A 21,490-nucleotide genomic window follows, 5' to 3' on the forward strand; every position below is an offset into this window, starting at 1 on the left:
GGACCATGCACCGAGGTAGAGAAGACGGATGCGGGGTGTGGAGGATGCATGCCTCCCTTCAGAAGTTTCCAGTCCAAGAGGAGACAAAAGGCATTCACACATACACATGGTCTAAGAAGTGCTTGAAAGTACGTGGCATACATATTAATACTATAAACTTACTTAAAACGGTACTAGCACATATATGCAATTGTATCGAGCAGGTCTGCAGAAATACCTCCATAGGCCACTTGGGCTACCTTGTACCATGCAAGACGCCCAATTCATCCTACAGGATTTTGCAGGACAGCAACACCAGGAGATGGGAGACACAGGGAGGGCTCTGAGGGCACGGGCAAAGATAGAGAAGGCAAAAGGGGGAAATGAGTGGCCACCACAGTGGCGGGTGGGAGGGGTTGCATGACTGCAAGAGGACCCTGAGACCACCAGACCTTTTGGAAAGTCAACTAAACGCCAAAAGCATTTGAACGGTGGTTTAGTGGATTTTTTTTTTTTTTAACGAAAACTGGCAAAGGGGCTGAATTTTGCATCTGCGTTCAACCTAGATAAAACAGGAGCACGAGTGGGCAGCACAGGAGACTAGGAAGTCATGAAACTGTAGGAAGGGATTTGGATTTCCCTAGACCGCAGAACTGGAGGGTTCGGGCAGCAAAGCACACTTGTGCGGCTTTCCCGGGAAGCAGCAGGAGAATCTCCCTTCCACCCCCATCCACAGTGCCAGGGTTACAGAACTATTAATGACACAAAAAAATGTGCCAAGGAGCAAGGTGACAGAAAGCTAACGCGTGGACAGAGATCCAGGAAGGCGCTGAGCCGCAGCTTTGGGAGAAGCAACTCCGTGGAGCGAAAACCCGGAAGGGGTCTGATGCGCATGCTCAGGAAATCTACAGTGGCCTGGAGAGGAGGAGGGGCATTAAGCGCACAACCGGAAACCGGGGAGGCAGGTGTGAAAGGACTGTGATGTCAGGGGATTAGAAAGGTGTTGGATGGCGGGAGGAAATCAGTGTGGCATCAACACTGATTTATGAATATTCCAAAGTATGCATCTTCTCCGTGCAGACTGACAACAGTTTACTAGAACAAACTGAGTTGACATCTATGCCAAGTACGATGAAAACAACTTGGAACCTCGTGAAAATAGCATGGTCTTTGGAGAAACCATGACCTTACTACAGCCAGAACAGTGGTTCTCCAAGTGTGCTCCAGGGGCTCCTGCTGGGGAGATTTTCAGAGCATCCCCAAGGTCAAAACTATTCTCGCAATATCACTAATTCACCTTTTACATCAGGTTGATACTCGAACCGGTGATGCAAAAGCAGCAGTGGGTACAGACTGCTGGCACCTTAATTCAAATCGAGAAGGGGACTGTGGCAATGGGCAATGCAACCTTCACCCCCGACAATGGCAGCAAGCACAGTGCCCAGTATTAAGAGTTTAGGGGAGGGGCGCCTGGGTGGTTCAGTTGGTTAAGCGTCTGACTTCAGCTCAGGTCATGATCTCATGGTTCGTGGGTTGGAGCCCTTCATCGGGCTTTCTGCTGAGAGCTCAGAGCCTGGAGCCTGCTTCAGATCCCGTGTCGCTCCCTCTCGCTCTCTCTTGCTCTCTCTGCCCCTCCCCCACTAGGGCTCTCTCTCTTTTGAAAATAAATAAATTTTTTTAAAAATTTAAAAAAAAAGTTTACAGGAGCCGAGTCCAAGAAGTCTGACAACTTAAACCAATACTTCCTGAGGTATATTCCAAAAGACACTAATTTTATAGCATGTTAATAGGGGATATATCAACATAAAATTTGGTGGTCAAAGAAATTTGGGGATTAGGAAGTTAAAGTTATTTCACTGCAGGATGCTGATGTGCAATCATAGGTCACACGTTTATTTTTGCAGAGTCGTGAATGCGCTCCTGCACAGCAGGGCTTACCAGGAGGGTCACTTCCAAGGTGCCCATATGTCTGCTTGGCTCAGGATAGTCCTGGGTTATGCCTGGTATTTTTAGGAAGGGCTTCTACACTCGCTCCTAAGCATCCAAATTTGCGATATTAAATTATGCAATAATCCTTCTTATAGCTGATAGTATTGCCCATATTTATTTGACCACAGAACATTTTTTTTTTCTTTTTAAGGTACGTCTCCCGAGACAAATGTTCCAAGGAACACACTTTGGGAAACACCAAAGTGGCAGGAGGTAGAAGACAGGAGCTGACCTTATTCCAACAGGTCAAATGCAACGTCTGTTATGTTTACAGTATACTTTTCACCAGAGCTCCCCATTTTATGGTGTCTTAAAAAAAGCATAAATATAGTAGACAGCGGCTCCCAGAAGCTGAATCCATGGCATCAAACTCTAGCCACCAATGCAAGTTTTGAAAAAAATGCTTCATTTACTTCAAGACGAGGCACAGATGTTCCCGTACGTACAGAATGTGGCTGGGTTTCCCATTGTGCAGAGACCCACAAGAAAACCGTTCCAAATGTTAAAGCCCATATTCCTTAAGACGCAATTCACCCGAAAATCATGGAAGATAAAATGGGTATGCCCTAGTCAGGTGGTAAAATGGAAGTGCTCTGAAACAAAAATGGGAGGCACCACGGAAGAGAATCATCTTAACAACGGGACCCCAAATGCCTCCCCATCACCAAACTTCTTAAGCAATCGACACGCGCCTGTGCAAGACCCACTCCGGCGAAAATTAGGTGCAAGACTGTGACTTGCCAGCAGGGCACAGACCACCCCCATTACCTGATAATGCTTCAGGGTCCCATTGATGAGGAGGGCGGACTGCTTCTCCACCCTCTCCGAGATGGCATGGGCCACCGTGTAGTAGGACTGGGAGCCCCTGGCACTGTACTGCATGCTGTACTCATCATCCACGTCTTGCTTCGCTGTCCTGGGACAGAGAGTGGAGAACCATCCTCAGATAATTTGGTGCCTGAATGGGGAGCCTAAAATAGCTGCAGTGAGTACGGTGTATCCATCACCTACTTCCTGTCTTCTAGTTCGAATACACAATCTGTAACCCTCACAGAATTAGCAAGGTACACTGAGTAATGTCCATCCCCATTTTATGCTTGTGGGGAGCTGTAGGCTCACAGAGGTTAATTCATTTGTCTGGGCCACATAAAAAGTAGTGGAATCTGGGTCTGCGTGCAGGCCCGCTTGACCTCCGATGACCGATACGAGCATGAGCTTGCCCAGCAGCTGAGAGAGGGAGCAAAGGGATAGGAAAGACAGGCCGGTTTCAGCTTCCTATGTCTTGTTAACCAGCTGATATTTTATTCCACAAGCAGTGAGGACCAGCAAAGGTGGGGGTGGGGTTCTAGACCTTTGGTAAAGGAGGAAAGGCAGACTGAGAAAACAAAGTTTCCTAATGTGGGACCTATTTCCTATTTCTGGGTGTTTCTTTTAAAACTCATCCCTTTTATTATTTATTTGTTTTTTAATAAAATTTATATTTATTTATTTCGAGGGAGACAGAGACAGTGCACGTGGGGGAGGGGCAGAGACAGAGAGGGAGAGAGAGAATCCCAAGCAGGCTGTCAGCACACAGCCTGACGCAGGCCTCAAACCCATGAAGCCATCAGAACATGACCTGAGCCAAAACCAAGAGTCGAATGCTCAACCGACTGAGCCACCCAGGTGCCCGGAAACCTCATCACTTTAAAATGTTGTATTTTGCAGGGCGTCTGCGTGGCTCAGTCAGCTAAGTGTCCGACCTCGGCTCAGGTCACGATCTCTCATTTCATGAGTTCAAGCCCCACATTGGGCTCTGAGCTTACAGCTCAGAGCCTGGAGCCTGCTTCGGATTCTGTGTCTCCCCCTCTCTCTGCCCCTCCCCTGCTGTGCTCTCTTCTCTGTCTCTCAAAAAATGAATAAATGTTTAAATAACAAATAAATAGATAGATAGATAGATAGATAGATAGATAGATAGATAGATAGATAGATAAATGTTGTATTTTGCGGGGCACCTGGGTGGCTCAGTCGGTTAAGCGTCTGACTTTGGCTCAGATCATCTCATGGTTCATGGGTTGAGCCCCGCATCAGGCTCTGTGCTAACAACTCAGAGCCTGGAGCCTGCTTTGGATTCTGTGTCTCCCGCTCTCTCTGCACCTCCCTCACTCTCGCTCTGTCTCTCTCTCTGTCTCTCAAAACTAAAATAAATATTAAAAAAATTTTTTTAAATGTTGTATTTTGCATATTATTTCCTCCAAGGTTTCTCTTAATATTAGAGCTACACAAGCAAAGTGCTGACACGGAGGATGGCTGGGGTGAAGAATGGAGCCAGCAATTGAACACCGGGAGAAGAGGGCGCTGAGGGGTCCTGGGGTGCTGCGGAGACCGGGCAGGACAGGGGTTAACGGGGACCAGGAGGGAATGGCATTTCTCATGGGGGGGGGGGCGGGGGCTCAGGGTGAGTGTCAAGGTGGGAAGGGCAGCTGAGCAGCCAGCTAGTAGGGCCGGTCTGATCAGTTCAGTCCTGGCACCAAAGGCCAAGGTCAGGCAGAAGCCCAGGAGTGATGCTGAGCTGGAGATGGGGATTTGGGAGGAAGGAAGGAGATGAGCCCCCAAAGCTCGGTGGGTGACCTCAGTCGCCACATTCGTTTCACGTGGGGTGTGGGCATAAGGTCGGTCGGCCTCCTTCCTTAGACAAAATTTTCTACAAGAAAATCCATAAAGCACAATCCTCCTGAAACACACGGACAAGGGAGAAAACTGAGCGATACACACTCAATGATCTGCTTGGCATCCTTCTCAGAAACCTCTTCACTGTTTGGATCCAGAAGTATTTTCTCTTCCGTGTCCTGCCGACTGGACTCCTCCTCTTCATCCTGGGGAGGGAACAAAGACACAGGAAAGAGTCCACTTTCGCGAGGGAACCTCGACGGTAGGCATTTTCTGAAAAGCGACTGGGTGGTACTCAACTTCACCGACAGAGGAAACACAATTAAGGGAGGAAGTAAATGTAATACTTACCTGAACCAGGCAATACGCCATTCTATTTCTGTTTAAATCATTGAATAAGAGAATAAGAGAAACCCTCTGAGGATCCCTTAGAACACCCACTCCCAAGAATGAATATGGAAAAGTCATGGCAGATGGGTATTTATCATTGTTTGGTTATCAGAGTCCTGCAGACCGTATCTTCTCTCACTTAGAAACATTCTAGAGCCTTCTCTCCAAAGCCAGACTTTAGAGGCTTACTATGATCCTTCTCATAAAAATGCTCTCTGATAATGCCAGTCGTCCCCCATGCATTCAAGGTAGAGGGGCTGGAGCTTGTGAACACACTGCCTTCTGTGACTACTTCACATCATATATTTCTGAATTTAGATTAAAACTGTCAATAGCTTGGCAAAGGACTCACTATCTCCACCTCTCAACTGTGTACTATGATCTGCTGATCTGTTTGAAAGCTTCGCTATGTGCACTACCAACCACTGGTGTTGAAGGCTCAGCCCTTCCAGATAGTCCAGGAGAAATTCTTTAAAAGCAGGTTTCAAGAGAATAATGCTTTCCCACAACTGCTGAACGAAAACATATGAACCGACATGATGTTAACACTGACAACCAAACCTAGGACAACAGATCATTGAGATGCTGGGGGTCTGGCAAGGAGGCAGTACAGGTCTTTCGTTTTCCAGGCAAGGGATGAAGTTCTTTAAGGGGAACATGACTCGCCATGAGTGGGAGACCCAAGATGAGGACTCGGGGTTTCTAGACCCCTGGGTCAGAGTTCACTCTATTCCCGGCTGCCTAGAGCTGTCTGCAGGGGTCAGTCTTGGGCTGATAGCTGGGGGTTCAGCAGCCTACTGTATCTCATCTCTGTCCCTCCCTGGTTCTCTTACTCAATGACAAGATGCTTCCAATGGGTCACTTATGGACATACTCATCCGAGTAAACAAGAAACACTTTTAAAATTGATTTTGTAAGCTTCAAAGACCTTGGAACAAAAGTGGCCTATAAAAAATAAATAGCATGCAACCCAAAGCAGTTTAATGCGGTGCTTTTTTTTTAACATAACTTTTATTATTTTTCCTCAACATAACTTTTATTTTTTTCCTCTTTGTAAAAGTTAACAAGTGTTCATGGTAGATTCCTTTGGGGAAAAAAATGGGGGGGGCACAAAACAGAAGAAAATGACAATTGTCTTAAAACTCTGGTGAGCTATATGACCCAGTCTGTGGATCTACGCCACAGCACTTTCTGAACCAAGATTCTTCCAAGGCTGGCAAACAGAATTAATGACCACTCAATAACAATGCTCTCATAAAGGAGATAAAAGTCTTCTTTTAACCCTCCTATATGTAATTATTAAGCATTTTGCAGTTGATCTAAAAAAAAAAAAAAACCTTTACTATTATTTTTTAAGTTCTGTTAAAAGTGTCCAAAATTACCATCCCAGGCTCTAGATGTCCTGACTGCTCCCTCCAAGAGACTGAGAAACATGCTTCTCCTTGGGTCATGGGTATATCCAAGGAATTCAAACCAGAATCATGTTTAAAGAGAAACCAAGAGGGTCAATAACCTCATTCAAACAAGCCCATGTTGCCCTTTCGTCTAAGTCTCCAGGTGTTTGACTGCAAATACACTCTAAGGCTTACAGGACTGCAGAAACCTTCAGGTGACTAAGTCTCAGTGCAAACCAGGTAAGGCAAGGCGCTGCCTTCCCAAAGTAAACCATCTCCAATTCTCCCCCAAAAGACCGTTCTGTCCCCTCCAACGTAATGTCAGCTTCTGTTTTCTTGGATTCATATAAATTTAGAATTCACCAAGTTTCCCCATTGGCCACGAGCCCCCGAGAGGTCACTGTACCGTGGGGATTGTGCCATCACGGCTTTGGCTCATCCCTCAGCCCCAGGCGTCCCCCAAAGGCCAACACTGGAGGAAGACGCGACAGACAGACACGGTGCCTCCCCCATTAACTTTCAAACCCATACACTCCAAACACAGGTGACTACATACCTCCTCCTCGTAATCAGAATCACTCTCTTCACTGTCGGATCGGGGGGCGACTTCGTAACTACAGGAAAAGGAGTGGGAAGAAGAGGGGGCTTAGTTTTTTTTGTTTTTTTTTTTTTAATTTTTTTTTTCAACATTTATTTATTTTTTGGGACAGAGAGAGACAGAGCATGAACAGGGGAGGGGCAGAGAGAGAGGGAGACACAGAATCGGAAACAGGCTCCAGGCTCTGAGCCATCAGCCCAGAGCCCGACGCGGGGCTCGAACTCCCGGACCGCGAGATCGTGACCTGGCTGAAGTCGGACGCCTAACCGACTGCGCCACCCAGGCGCCCCCTTAGTTTTTTAAACTATAAGACAATATGTACACCCGTGACCTAACTAGCATGTTCTATGCACAAATGACAGATGCAGGTGAAATAACTTTAACCAGATCGTAAAGGTCATGCTGTTTTAGTTCTAAGATTGTACAAGGAGCACAAAACTCTAAGAAGTCAAAGGAGGCAAGTACTTCTGTTTTATTGTTTTTTTGGCTTTTTTATTTGTTTGCTTGCTTCAATTTATTTTGAGAGAGAGAGAGAGAGAGAGAGAGCGCAGGAGGGGCAGAGAGAGAGGGACAGAGGATCTGAAGCAGGCTCTGTGCTGACAGTAGACAGCTTGATGCGGGGCTCAAACTCACGAACTCTGAGATCATGACCTGAGCTGAAGTTGGACGCTCAACTGACTGAGCCTCCCAGGTGCCCCCTCCCCCAGTATTTCTGCTTTTAGGCCATACCCAGGATTCATCTCCAACCAGGCGTCCAGCTGACTTGCTTTGGGTGCTTCTGGTCCAAACAGGACCTTGCCAGTTTCTGTGTGAGTCACTTTGACAGGGAGGTCACTCATCTGACTGCTTTCATCTATGGGCTAGAAAGGAGAAAAAAAAATACACATCACCGCTTGGTGTTCACACAGCCTCCCAATTCTGTGCTGGGCATTTCTCAGCCTTTTGGCTGCCCAGCATCTGAACCCTTTTTCTGTGAATGGAAAGTTCACCACCTATGGAATCCTGGCAGGAAGTGGAATACCACCTCCTACTGAAGAAGCTGAAAACACCAGCCTCTCTTACAGCAAGGCTACCAGTACAAGACCTCAGCTCCATCCACCGGACGCACTCACCAAGGCTCTGTATAGGGACCCAGAAGGCTGGGGAAGCCGGCAGGAACAGGCATGCTGGAGGGAGGGCAGAGCACAGCAAGTGGCCTTGTGGAGCTCCTGCCCGACTCCCAGCGTCAGCCATAGGTCTCGTTGTCGAGCTGTTCGGCTCAGCGCTGGCTATAGCCTTGAGGCATGTTCTCCGGGCTTTCTTGGAGATCCAATGAATTACCCAATATTCCATTAACATATTCTCTTCTCACTTAAATCTGGCAGGGTTGATTTTTGCCATTTGCAACTCAGAACCCTCAACCCCCAAATAATACTTCCCCAGATAACAACTATTGCAAAGTCATGGTTTCTGAGAAAACAGGAACAGAGAAAGGTACTGTCACCTCATGAGGGGCCAGTCTAAGCTTCTGCAGAACCAAATGGCCTGGCATCTAATGCAGCCACGGGTGCTAGGAGTAGGATTTTAAAGCAAAAAGCTCTGCTCATCTGAAACCTGGCGAACGGGCCAAGACTGAGCTGAAGTTCATTATTAGACTCTCAATGAAAAATGGCTTGCTCAGAAAATTAGGAGAAAAAAATGAAATTGCAGAGGCTGCATTCAACCTACTTCAGAGAGAACAAATTTTTTTAAGAGGCGTAAAAATGGAGTAATCCTATGCAAATGCGTGCAACTCATTACAGGGTGACGTCACCTCTAGGAGCAGACCCCCAGGCCAGACGTTGTTGGTTTGGAAATGCTTGATGTTTTAGGAGTCTTCAAGTTATCTATCTCCTTAAAGGTAATAAAATTCAATATTTAGAGAACTTACCAATTCCAAAGGATTTTTCCTAAATTGTTCTTAATTGAAGTTAAATATAAATGGTAGGAAAAACAGTATGCAGTAGCTTATCTTACGTATCTTTATAATAAATGACCAGAGGGGCGCCTGGGTGGCTCAGTTGGTTGAGCCTCCGACTTTGGCTCAGATCAGGATCTCACGGTTTGTGGGTCTGAGCCCCGCGTTGGGTTCTGTGCTGACAGCTCAAAGCCTGGAGCCTGCTTTGGATTCTGTGTCTCCCTCTCTCTCTCTGCCCCTCCCCCACGTGTGTTCTGTCTCTCTTGAAAATAAATAAACATTTAAAAAAATTTTTTAAAAAATGACCAGAAAAAAAAAGTTCTTTCTCCCTTCTCCTTTAAGAAAACACTGTAAGAATAAAAAACAATATATTATGATTATCAACCAAAATAAGCTTTAAAAAAAGAAAAGGATTACTCCAAACTGTCTTTTTTGTTTTTCTTTTATGTGTGCTAAAGCGATGCATGTGAACACCATTACTTTGCACACACGACGTTTCTTTCTCTTTAATGTGAAAGGTCATCTACACACCCATGTGATCAAGACCTACCAGTCGCTATCGCCTCCCTCGGAAAAGTCAGCTTACGTTACCTCGAACTATTATAATATAGCTTTTTCATTCTTATGTCATGCCTCAAAGAAAATTGGGAATCACTGTAGCTGGAATTAGATCTTTGGCAAAAAGCACTGAATGAGCACAGCAGAGTGTAAGAACATGATTTCAAAACAAACTGAGCAAGATGTCCACTTTGCCAACTTGAGCAAACAGAATACACATGTGTTGAGATTAAAAGAAAAAAAAAGGTGCATGTCACAAGCCCAAGATCAGTGGCTAATTTTCCCAAGAGATGATAAGAGGTAAGAGCATTGTCCTGCTAACGCGTTAAATCTCTCCCTGTGTGCTTGTTAGTTATAGACCCTTGTAAGGCATGCTCAGGTAAGGCTGGGGGCTATTACAAATCAGAGTGGTTTCTAAGTGCTCCAATATATGGTATTCTTCCCCTAGAATGGCCCACTGAGAGGGCCTTACACGTTAGACTCTTAACCCCATCCTTTCTTTCCCTGTGATAGATTACAGTGGTTAAGCCACATTTACTGTTCAAGAAGTTTCTGCGCAGAAAAGTGGTTTCAACCTTTTTCTCTGGATCCAGGATGTTCACATTCAGAGTAGGCCTCCCATGTACAGTGATTCTAGAAGGGTTCCCCAAACAGGTTTATCAGAATCCATGAGAGAAGACAGTTTGAAACATACTCCCTCCCATTCGGCTGTGGAGAGGGGTATGTATGCCTCCTCATGTGAATCACTGGCAGAGAACTTTGAGTTTTCAGAGAAAAAAAAGTCCAATAAATAAGTAATTGTGTTCTCATGATTCAGGAGAATTTTCAAAATCCTAGGAAATAACATTTAGGAATGTGCTGATGACTCCACACATAGAAGCCCTATCATAAACTTAACACACAATGTCAAAAAATAAGTTAACCAAATATGTAAATTGTTTATAGAGTTTCATAATTTCAAATTAGTAATACACTAAGGAAACTGGGTCATATTTTATGTTTCTGTATCATTTACTGGGGAAATGCAATTATACAATCACTTAAGGTTCTTACACACATGCTATACATTCATAAACATAGGTACACAGAAGATTCCAGAAGGTACACAAGAAACTTTGTCTGAGACGGAAGATGCCTTTCCAGTATATCCCTTTTATGCTATTCTAATTTTCAACTATGCTAATGTACTACTATTTTTACTTAGAGATGAATAGCTGAGTAAAAATAACGTTGGTATTCACAGAAAACGGTGCCGTAGGGCATGGTGGGGACTCACGGAGCAGAACAGAGCAGAAATGGGTGCAAAACGCCTCACCTCTCCGTCTGGTCCCAGGGCAGACTCTCCTCCCTCGGCAATCTCTTCGGCCTTCTGCAAAGCAAGGTCAAGATGTCAGGTGTACGTGAATCAAGAAGACGGTTACAAGAAGAACTTTGTGGCAGTGCTGTGGTATAAAAAAGCACTTCATCGCCACTCATCATCATCCAACAAAGCTTACGTGTTAATGCCTTTCATTTGTATTTCTCTTCGCTGTCTGAGACAACGTGTGTCTTTCACAGGCAGCTTGCGGGGAGTTACTGAAAGCCACATATGATTCAAGGCTGGCACACACCAAAGATTTGTGGTTCGAGTCTTCCAGGACCCAAAATGCTGAAGGTATGAGAACATCAGGGCTGAGGTCAGCACGTGGAATGTCCTTCCCCTGTTTGGCACTGGGAAGACAAATCCTGATGTAACTGGCTCCACGTTCCTTGGCAAGGTTTCTAAAAACGTCCATCACGAGAAAACTCGGAACCGCTCTTGGGTCATAAAAACACAGAATTGTACAACAATCCTGTGAGCTCTCTGGATGTTTTCCATTCAACCTAATCGGCTTTTCATAATACACAGTATTTCTACGGTGGGTACTAGGAGCAAATGTGATACAGATACTGTGATCTCATGACAAATTCCGTCACTTGCCATTTCTTAAATATTTCAATATCTTAGTCCATTAACCTCCATGTGCCTCAAAGACAGCCTAAATGAAAAGCGAGGATTATGTCACATTTGGGGCATACCCGAGAGAGTCTCATCTGCAATAAACACAGAAGAGTCTCAAATTTCTTACATTTATAACAACCTCTTTGACAAGGGAAATCTTTTCCATCACCTTTTCAGAATCCTTATTTGAAAGTTATTGCTGGAAAGCTATACTCTTCGTGTGTGAGGAAAAAAAAACCAAAAAACAACTTTAGTCATTTCCTTTATCAAGACATTTAAGAAAATGAGCTTTCCTCCCCTGGGCTCTTTAGTTAATTAAAAATATATATAATGATACAGAATCGATATTAACTCTACTCTGTTTACTTAAGGCATTGATTATATAATACATGTTTGCTTTCCATGAAAATAACTCAATTGTCTCTTGACAAAACAGCTTTGAGAGGCAATGTTCAAAATCCAACCCTTTGTCCATACTGAAGAAATGCAGATCCCATAAACGTTTGAAATTTTGGGGAAGTTCTTTCAAAATTGTCTTACAAGGAATACATGTATGTATGTATGCCAAAGCAAAGGGCATGAAAAAAAAAAAACTGCAGTGCTTCTACCAAAGAGCAGGAAATAAAATGCTCCCTTTGGTTATGATTTCCCAAGAATTTAATATTCTATGTATGCCGCCCCAACGTGAAAAACGTTTACACTCCAAAGGAGTGATGAGCGTCAAAAAAGACACCAGGCTCTATATCTTGGTGAAGGATATAGAGAACAATGGCAGAAAAGCCCAGAAAAGAAACCGCCCATGTGACCAGCCCCTAAGAGTTCCAATTTTGGAATTCTCGGGCACTACACTCAGGCGACTGTTTTAATTAATGGGAGAAAGTCAATTAATCCCACCATTCTTTCCATACAAATCAGAAATAAGCTACAAATTTGGCCAACAAAGAAAATCAAATGAGACAATGAATAAGCCAATTTCCAATATCTAGCGAGTGGAACTGGATCACCATTTCAATGAATAGTACATTAAAAAGCTTGAAGGACCATAAATAATAGAATCAAAACCATTCTAAAGGATACTCTTCTATGAATATGCTTTGACTAGCTAGAGTGTTATCTAAAAACTGCCTCACAATCAGGCCCGTCCTTTATTTTAAATCCTCTAAACTCATTTTAAAAATAATATCAAATTCAAGAGGCAATGTAAGATTAGATTTAAAAAATTTGGTTCTGGAATTAGACCACCAGTGTTTGAATCCCCAGCTCTGTCACTAAGAACAAGAGATCTGAGCTATGTGATCTTGAGCAAATCTCCGTCGTGCTTCCCTCTTCTGTAAAAAAGGGACAGTAACAGTCCCTCCCTCATGGGGCTGAGGCAGGAAAGGATCGCTATTTCAGTACGTACAATCCAGTGTTCCATTATATACTGTTATATACATATATACTCCTAGCATCAACCTCCACAACGCACAAGTTTCAATGACTGTCTGAAGACTATTCCTTTATGTCTGTGAGACTGGCTATAGCACTGCCTGAAACTGCTTCATAAGGTTCATCCCATGAAGTCAGGGATTTCTGTCTGTTTTGTCACACGTATATCCCCACACTGACAAGGGGTCTTGGCATGTAAAAGGTACTAAGTAAATATTTGGTAAAGAAGGAAGGAAGGAAGGAAGGAAGGAAGGAAGGAAGGAAGGAAGGAAGGAAGGAAGGAAGGAAGGAAGGAAGACAAGCACCAAAAATAATAATAATAAAGAAGCATCCACTTAGCACACACTCAATGAATCATCATTATTGTAATTACATGCCAATGTATTTGCAAACCATAAAATTAGTTAAGAACACACACACAATTCCTCACAGAACTGGCACGCCCTGAATTTATACCCAATCCTGCTGCTATTACACAAGGTGGAAGCCAGGTGGCAGTCTACTCTATGGCAAGAGACAACACATTCTCCCATCATGCTTTGGATTCTTTCAGTTTGGTGATCTCTGGATCTCCCATGACACTGGTGCTTTATCTTGGCCGCCCACCCCCCACAAAAATAAATAAATAAATAAATAAATAAATAAATAAATAATCCCACAAAACATCCCTTTTCTTGGTTCAATGTTAACTCCAAACAGATTGCTCTTGGTGTTACCATGGTCTCCCACCAGTTGAGGAACCTTCATATACAGTTATCTCCATCACATGATTACAAACACATCCTACGTTACCAGCTGATGCCTGAGCTTTTTTTCCTCCATCAATTAAAAACAAAACAAAACAAAACAATCCTACAAAAAAACTACAAAAAAAACTACAACACTGTAGTTCATCCATTAACCAGGACTAAAAGGACCCTGTCTTGGCTTCTTCCAACCTGCAAAACGTTGGGGACAAATTATGCTTGCTGGAGGGAGGAAGGAGTGTAATTCACCTAGTGATGGAAGGGGGATACGGAACAAATTACTCACAACTAAAAACAATGTGGCTTCCCAATGCGCAAGGCCAATGGCAATTTAGAAATTCCACTTAGGAATGTTCACCAAGCTGTGTGCACTGCTACGTGTTTTCCTTGCAGAAGCTATGTGAGATAACTGGCGATGGGCGCAAAGAGGCCAAGGAATCCCTACACGTGAAAATCCTGTGTAAGCCCGCACCCAGGAAAATAAACTTCAGCGGGGCACTTCCTTCATATCACTACCCCAACACAGGCCACGAACGGCCTCGATCTGTAAATAAATGGTTTTCTACCAAATATTTCACAATTTTACAATTTGTATGATGAAGCGAATGCACTTTATCCCCCAGCAGGTGTTGTTACACTATGCTGAAACAACATTCAAGAGTGCTGGCATCTTACAGACTCATTCTGTTTCAGCGGAAACCTAAGCTTTCAGAAACCACTTGGGTTATTTTTACTGTCATTTAAGTGGACCTTTGAGCATTAAGATAGGTGATCAAGCAATAAAAAATACCCAAGAATATCAAATGAACAGGCAACTGCACATTACTGTGCTTGTACTCTGCAGAGAAAACCAACTCCAACATTTTTGACTCAAGTAACTGGTCAATCCAGTTAAGCAGGACTCTGATCCAAACTTCAGTTTTCACCCATTTTGATACTGAGCTAATCAAATTAATCTAATCACGCTGGCATTGCATACACCTACCTTGACCACAGTCCCTACACTCAGATGCCCAGAATTTCTTAGAACTTTTCTTTGACCTGTGAAATTGTCCTCGTGGGGGTACATCATCATCTTGGGGGGAGGGGGGAGAAACAGGAGAGACAGAAGAATTGAGAAGAAGTGGAGAGCGGCTTGAATTTAAAACAAGTGTCTCAACAATATCACTATACTTTTGCATCTGATGCCTCTTTTCACCAAAAACTATACCAACAGGTTTTTCTGATTTGTTGATATCTAAAAAGGATGAAAACACACTTCCTCTTACCATACTGACCAATGTGGTATGCTGTGCCAGAAACACTCCCCCTCCGATATGTCACGGTCCTGAGATTTACTCCTAACAGTGTCTTTTGAGAAAGAGAATTAAAGAACTTCTGGAAGGAAAACTGAACACTACGATAGAAAAGGTACTTGACCCAACAGTCCCCCATGGGATTTGGACGGTTCTCATTAGCATCTTGAGTTTCCAAGAAATGTCACAAATTAATAGCAAGGGTGTAGTTCTGTTGGTATACACGCCATCGAAAGACTTTGGAAGAGGGAATTAAATATTTATTTTTGGCCTGAAGTCAACAGCTCGGGAAGCTGAGCCTGTGAAACGACCGCGCGTCTTGACAGTAGGTTGGGTGAGGGAGGTCGGGGATGGCTGGCATGGGCTCCTGACCACAGCTGAAGGAGGAACTCTAAAGCCCTGCAAGGGCCACCTTATTACCACCAGGAACCACCGTAAATTAGAGGCTTCATGATTAAAAAATTCTCCTTGTAGGAGCTAGGGAGAGAGAGATAGGCAGGGTCCACCACAAAGAATAAATCTTCACTTCCTATACATGCCTCAACAGGCAAAGAACCTGTCACTGTCCTAAAAGCCATCTTACCTAATTGCTCCTAACTAAAATACATACATACATACATACATACATACATACATACATACATACATAAAGTAGCTATTTATTCTCTCGACATCACAGAGAACATACAGCATGGGGAAAGAGAAGATTTTATTTAAAAAAAAAAAAAACAACTATAACCACATTTCAACAATTACTATCCTACATTTATACTGCAAAATTGTTTCATAAAATAATTAATACTAACTGAGCACTTACTCTGTGCCAGGGTATACTCTAAATGCTTTTTTTTAAGTTTACTTATTTATTTTGAGACAGAGAGAGAGAGAGAGAGAGAGAGAGAGAGCAGGGGAGGGGCAGAAAGAGAGGGAGAGACGGAGAAAGAGAGAGAAAGAGAAAGAGACACAGAATCCCAAGCAGGCTCTGTGCTGTCAGGGCAGAGCCCAACACAGGGTTCAATCTCACAAACTCTGAGATCATGATCTGAGCAGAAATCAAGAGTCGGACACTCGGCCAACTGAGCTGCCCAGGGCCCCACTAAATGCTTTAGATACACTTTGCCATGTAATCCTATCACCTTCTTACAGATCCAGAGACTGAAGCACGAGGTAATAGGTCTTTTAATGAAATACTCTATAAGGGAATGAAAGCAAATTTGTACGAAATTTAAAAGTCTGCAGACTAATGTGATTTATTAGACAGTGGCTCAATTTTCTACTCCAGTATGCTCAATCCTATCTGTACACATCCTGGTGGCCTTATGTAGCCCCATGCCCTTTTATACCTTGTAGTCACCCAGCAGATGTTAAGAGAACGATCATGGCAGGGGACAGAGACCTCAAGGTCATGCAGAGTGCACATCAGAGTACGTTAATCTTGTCACACTGCAAAGACTGGTTTCACATAATTAGATATTTCCATACTTTACAAATTATGCCTCCTCTAACACCTAGGTAGATACATATATTTCGTTTCCTATTCCTCCACTTCAAGGGCATTAACGGAAGACCAGACCCACAGCGAGAAGCTCCAGAATGATTTATAAATGTTATACGTCACAGCAGCAGCTCTGATGGTGAGAAGAGAGAAGCAAACATGGTCAAGGCAGGTTAAAGAAAACCCACTCTCCTGTTTACCAATAGCAAGGAAACACAATAAACTCCACCAGAAAGAGAGAGAACTTCTCTGTTACATTGGGGCAGTTAAAAACAAATTGATCCCTTTCCATTTAAGTTACAAGGTCAACCACACTCATCTACAGGAGTGTAGATACAGTCAGCTGTAGCCAAGTGGTCCTATACCTGTTGCTATAGCACAATGTTCTTGGTCCACTGGGTAAAGAAGGCTTTCTCAAAATAAAGGCTTATTGATGCCTTACTTCATTAAAAACAAACGAATGAACAAACAAACCGCAGACAGTACAGCATAATACTGTTCTGTGGGAAAATGCTTTCTCAAAGGGTCAGCGCAGAACTTTTAAGCTTCAGGACACAGCCTTCCTTCCCAGCAGAGAAGCTGGAAGGAGCCATCTCAATCATTCACTCTAATGGAGGGAAGAAGAACTACAGATAATCCAAACTGTCAAATAATCAGCTTTTGAAAGCATCCATTTGCTTTGCACTTGAATAAAGGTGCATCTGCAATTGTGTAACTTGCTTTGAAAGAAGTCTCAAAGCCCCAGGAAAGAGACAGGTTTCAGGAAGGAGCCTAGTTTCTTTGTTTCCTCCATTATCCCATTTGTCCCAGCAAGATGGCCCCGGGAAAGACATACAGCAGGTCCTCCCCAGTCCTGCTGAGGGCAGGGTGTGCTCAAATGCTGAGCATCCTGACAGAGCACCGGGAAGGAGGCAGAGGGCTGATGATCAACTAATGGTTCTGCACATTCAATCGTGTGAGATAACCAGCCAGAGCCACCCAGAGATTCCCACCAGGCAGACAGGAGGGAGTTGCTTTGGTATCCATTATTCTTTTGCCAGGAAACCAGTCCCCACCCCCAATTTGACTCCTGGGGCTTCCTTTTCTGCATTCATCATGGTTTATCATTATGTACCTGGTTGCATATTTGATTAATGTCTACCTGCCTCTCGCTCTCTGATGGAACTGAGAAGGCACGTGTGCTTCTCCTTGCCATCGCCTTCTTTCTCCCCCAACGTGTAGCCCGCTGCCTAGCTTCAGTTGATACTCGTCAAACAAATAGATGAAAGAGAAAAGAATAAATGCTATCAGCAAACCTGAAGCTAAGAGTTTGGAAGTAGAGAGCCAATCTATAGATCATGCAAAGTTGGCAGCATCGTGAAAAATAGTGTGACAGGTTCCCGCTCTATACAGATTAACACAAAAATAAAGGCATAATCCCCATCACTCAGTTAGAGATCTTTCTTTGCCTACGATGATATAACAATCTAATACCATGGCAGGAATCCATTAATTATAAGCCAGAAGCTCAATTCGGGGACCCTTCAGCTTTTACATCACACACACACCAAGTAGAATTTGAATTTTACTGCTACGAACACCAACAGTGACCTTTTCCTGGCCACTTCTGCAAAACACAGCTCCGGACTGGGAAAAACGAAAACTGCCATTTCACGGGGTCCCCTTGTGGAATGTTACAGAATTCTTTCTACCTGTTTGCCCATGTGCCTTTCTCTGACTCTGAAAGCGTCTTTTGAAGTCAGAAACTGGGAGCTGGCATTCTGCAGAGTCTATAATGCCACCTTGACAAGAAAATGAGGGATCGCTCAACGACGAAATGTCTAAATCCAAGCCCTGAGTCATTGCGCGCTCTTCACAATGCGGGAAGCTATCTTCTACTAAAGAAGTCAGGTGTAAGAAGGCACCTTCTCAATCATTTATTCCTCCTCCTTAATTATGAAGCAGGGATGGGAATTCAGGAGCCATGAAATTAATTATTTTTTGAAAAACATTGCGTTCAATTATTCAGTGCACAGAATAAATGATTAAATGGCACCAATCTTCAATCCTCACAGCCCTGGCCGAGACTTCCTGTTTCTTGCTGGTGTGTGTGCCCAGGCCAATCAGGGTGTGCCGTGAAAACAAAACATGAACCAAGAACCAAATCACCAGACCACTCAGGATTCAGAGAGGATCTGTATTCACAGGTCTACACTGGCAGGTTGCCCTTGAATCGAGGTACAATATCTGCAGGGCAGAAATTCTAAATCTTACTCTTCACTTTCTGTGCAATATAATTAGGTTATATTGTACATAAAACTATTTACTGTTCTCTGTAATAACCTAAAACCCTGCCTTAGACACTCACCCTACTGTGACACCAGGGCAGCTGAACTGAATGAAGGAACCACTTTGACACTGTCTCTCGTTCAAACAAACAGACTGAAATCTGTTTCGAAAGTACCCCAAGGCCATCTCTTAACATCTTTCTCAGGCTCTTTCCATCTGTACTCTGCATTCCTTCTTAATTTTCATCGCCCTACCACACTGGCATTAAACTTAAGCAAATACTTCTGTGCCCTCACATCTTTCCCTTTTTGACTGACCGTATACACTTGATATTTCAACACTGTACGGAACCGTGAAAGTATGGACAGAACTGTTACGGTTTGGAACATCCTACTGGCTACACCCTCATCTCCGACCTGTGGTCTGGTGTGCCTCATCACCTCTTTGACACGGTGCCTGTTTTGGGTAAGCATTTTCTGCAACTCAAATACCTGAGTCTTCCACTAGGGCAGTAACGAGTAAATACACACACACACACACACACACACACACACACACACACACACATATGCATATATACATACATGTATATATGCATATATACATATTTTTTTAAGTTCTTTTATTTTTAAGAGACATAGAGAGACACAGCATGGGCAGGGGAGGGGCAGAGAGAGAGGGAGACACAGAATATGAAGCGGGCTCCAGGCTCTGGGTTGCCAATACAGAGCCCAACTCGGGGCTCGAACCCACGAACCGCAAGATCATGACCTGAGCTGAAGTCAGATGCTTAACCGACTGAGCCACCCAGGTGTCCCAGGAGAATGTATTAAAGGGCCCTGGGCTGGCTCCTGACCATACACTCCTCTCCTCTGACTCACTAGGGCGCTCACCTTCTTCCTCTTCCTCCTCTTCTTCTTCTCTTTGGCGGCCTGGGCTTGCTTGTGCTCCCAAACCAGGTTGGTCAGGTTGGCCACATACTCATCAGTCTGCTGCAAAAGGTAAGCTAAACGCCTGTCTTTCTTTTGATCAATCAGTTTTCTGTAGCCCTCTTCATCTTCAGCCTATTAAGGAAAGAAGAACACGGTCAGGGCGCCATAAAGATGGCAGACGACTCCATCTGCCACTCATCCACCCCCCTCATGGTCTGAACTCTGACCGGTGGTGAGTGCGGGCAACCTAAGGATCCAGGCTACGTGAGTTACGGCGCACAATCCGGGTCTGGGGTGCACTTGGGGGCGCCATGCCTGCGTCCCAGGACACGCGGGCTCGTAGCAGTCAGGACACCGAACCACACTACTTATGTGGTGCGAGCAAGTCCTCAAAGTCAGCTCTTTGCTCTTCTAAGGTTCTTTGTGCGCACGCGCACACACACACACACACACACACACAGATAAAATTTGAGAATCCGTCATCCAAAGTGTATCCTTAACTTTGTATTCTGGAAATTTTCAAAAACAACTGAAAGTAGAGAGGAGAGTATAATCTCTCATATCACCAACACCAAGCAACAGGAATTAACTCACGAGGACTCCCTTTTCACGGCTACCCTTCCCTCAAGTCCTCTCCCCAGTCCCAAGCTAGAGTGTCCTGAAGCAAATTCCAGACATAAGATCTGTTCATTCAGAAATAGTTCAGTAAGTATTTCTAATGGCAAAGACTCCGATGGACTGTAAGTGTAGTAAGTATAACTTCATATACGTAAAAGCATCACAAACACCGCGGCTGATAGGAAAAGTCAAATTCGGGGGAGTTTTGTCACTGACAGGCACGGCGCGACGGGCCTACGTGACTAGAGGCGAGTCATTTAGCACCTGGAGTCTGATACTGCTGGGTAATAAAACAGGTACAGTAATTTCCGACTCTACCTCCCATTAAGCAACATTATGAGGTTAAATGCAATAAAAACTCTGATGTACTCTGGGCCATTTCAAGAGAAATCTCTTTTATGCATCCCAATAAAAAGGACAGCTCAAAATATTTTCCTCGTGTGACGTGCAGGATAAAAAGGGACATACCACAAAATCTTCCACTCTGCGGAAAAGCTGGGGATCTTTGGTCCAGGGGCACCACTCCAGCATGTGCCCGAGTGACAGCCGTTTTATAACCCAGTCTAGCTGCTGTCTGCCCCGTGGATGAGTGTGAACCTCAAATGCTATTATAACTCTAATTGCTTTTGGTTATGGTTGATCTCACTTGAAGAAAGAGTGATAAAAACTGCAGTTTCCCTGTTATCTGTATATTCCATCATTTAATTGCAAAAATTAATGATTTGCAAATGCCTAATCATTAGTGTCAAACCAATCTGTTACTGAAGTTCTAATATAGTTTCACTCCAGTTGAATCAGACAAATTTTGACCGCTTACTGTTCAAATTACTATAAAGCAGCCTCCTTGGCTAGTTAGAAATCTCATGGACAGTCGTCTCCTTCCCGAACAAGCAGAGGGAGGTTGGAGGAGATCTAAGGTTTAGTAATACCTGGAAACAGGGCTCTTTAAAACATGGTGTTTAGTCTCTGGAATCCACAAAATTAGTGGGGAAAAAAAATTCAAACCATAATAACACCAAGAAAGGCCTTGTCACTTGGAATTTTCCAGGTTCGTAATTATGGGCCAAGGCTAATGATTTTATCTCCATCCTATTCTCAGGCATTATGTCCCAGGTACAATTTGCAGGTCTCGTATCATTATAGATCACACACACTTTTAAAATTCCATGGTGTGCTCCGAGGTCCAATTCCAAAAATAAATGGTCAATAAAACCAAACACCCTGGCCAATGATG

At 43.9% G+C, this 21,490-nt stretch overlaps 1 protein-coding gene across 6 annotated transcripts in view; it reads right to left on the reverse strand.

Annotated features, from left to right (window-relative positions):
- SMARCA2 (SWI/SNF related BAF chromatin remodeling complex subunit ATPase 2) overlaps positions 1-21,490 on the reverse strand; it is a 180,528-nt gene that overhangs the window by 114,564 nt on the left and 44,474 nt on the right. For all 6 annotated transcript variants that reach the window (XM_086684935.1, XM_086684940.1, XM_086684938.1 and 3 more), the window contains exons 9-14: positions 19,600-19,770; positions 10,809-10,862; positions 7,729-7,859; positions 6,958-7,015; positions 4,723-4,823; positions 2,737-2,884 (exon numbers count right to left, since the gene is read on the reverse strand). In XM_086684935.1, the coding sequence (XP_086541061.1) occupies positions 2,737-2,884; positions 4,723-4,823; positions 6,958-7,015; positions 7,729-7,859; positions 10,809-10,862; positions 19,600-19,770 (663 nt within the window). The remainder of the gene's footprint in view (positions 1-2,736; positions 2,885-4,722; positions 4,824-6,957; positions 7,016-7,728; positions 7,860-10,808; positions 10,863-19,599; positions 19,771-21,490) is intronic.

The sequence above is a fragment of the Puma concolor genome, chromosome D4 (genome assembly GCF_028749965.1).
Source record: "Puma concolor isolate L17-30 chromosome D4, mPumCon1.1.hap2, whole genome shotgun sequence".
Lineage (NCBI taxonomy): Eukaryota > Metazoa > Chordata > Mammalia > Carnivora > Felidae > Puma > Puma concolor.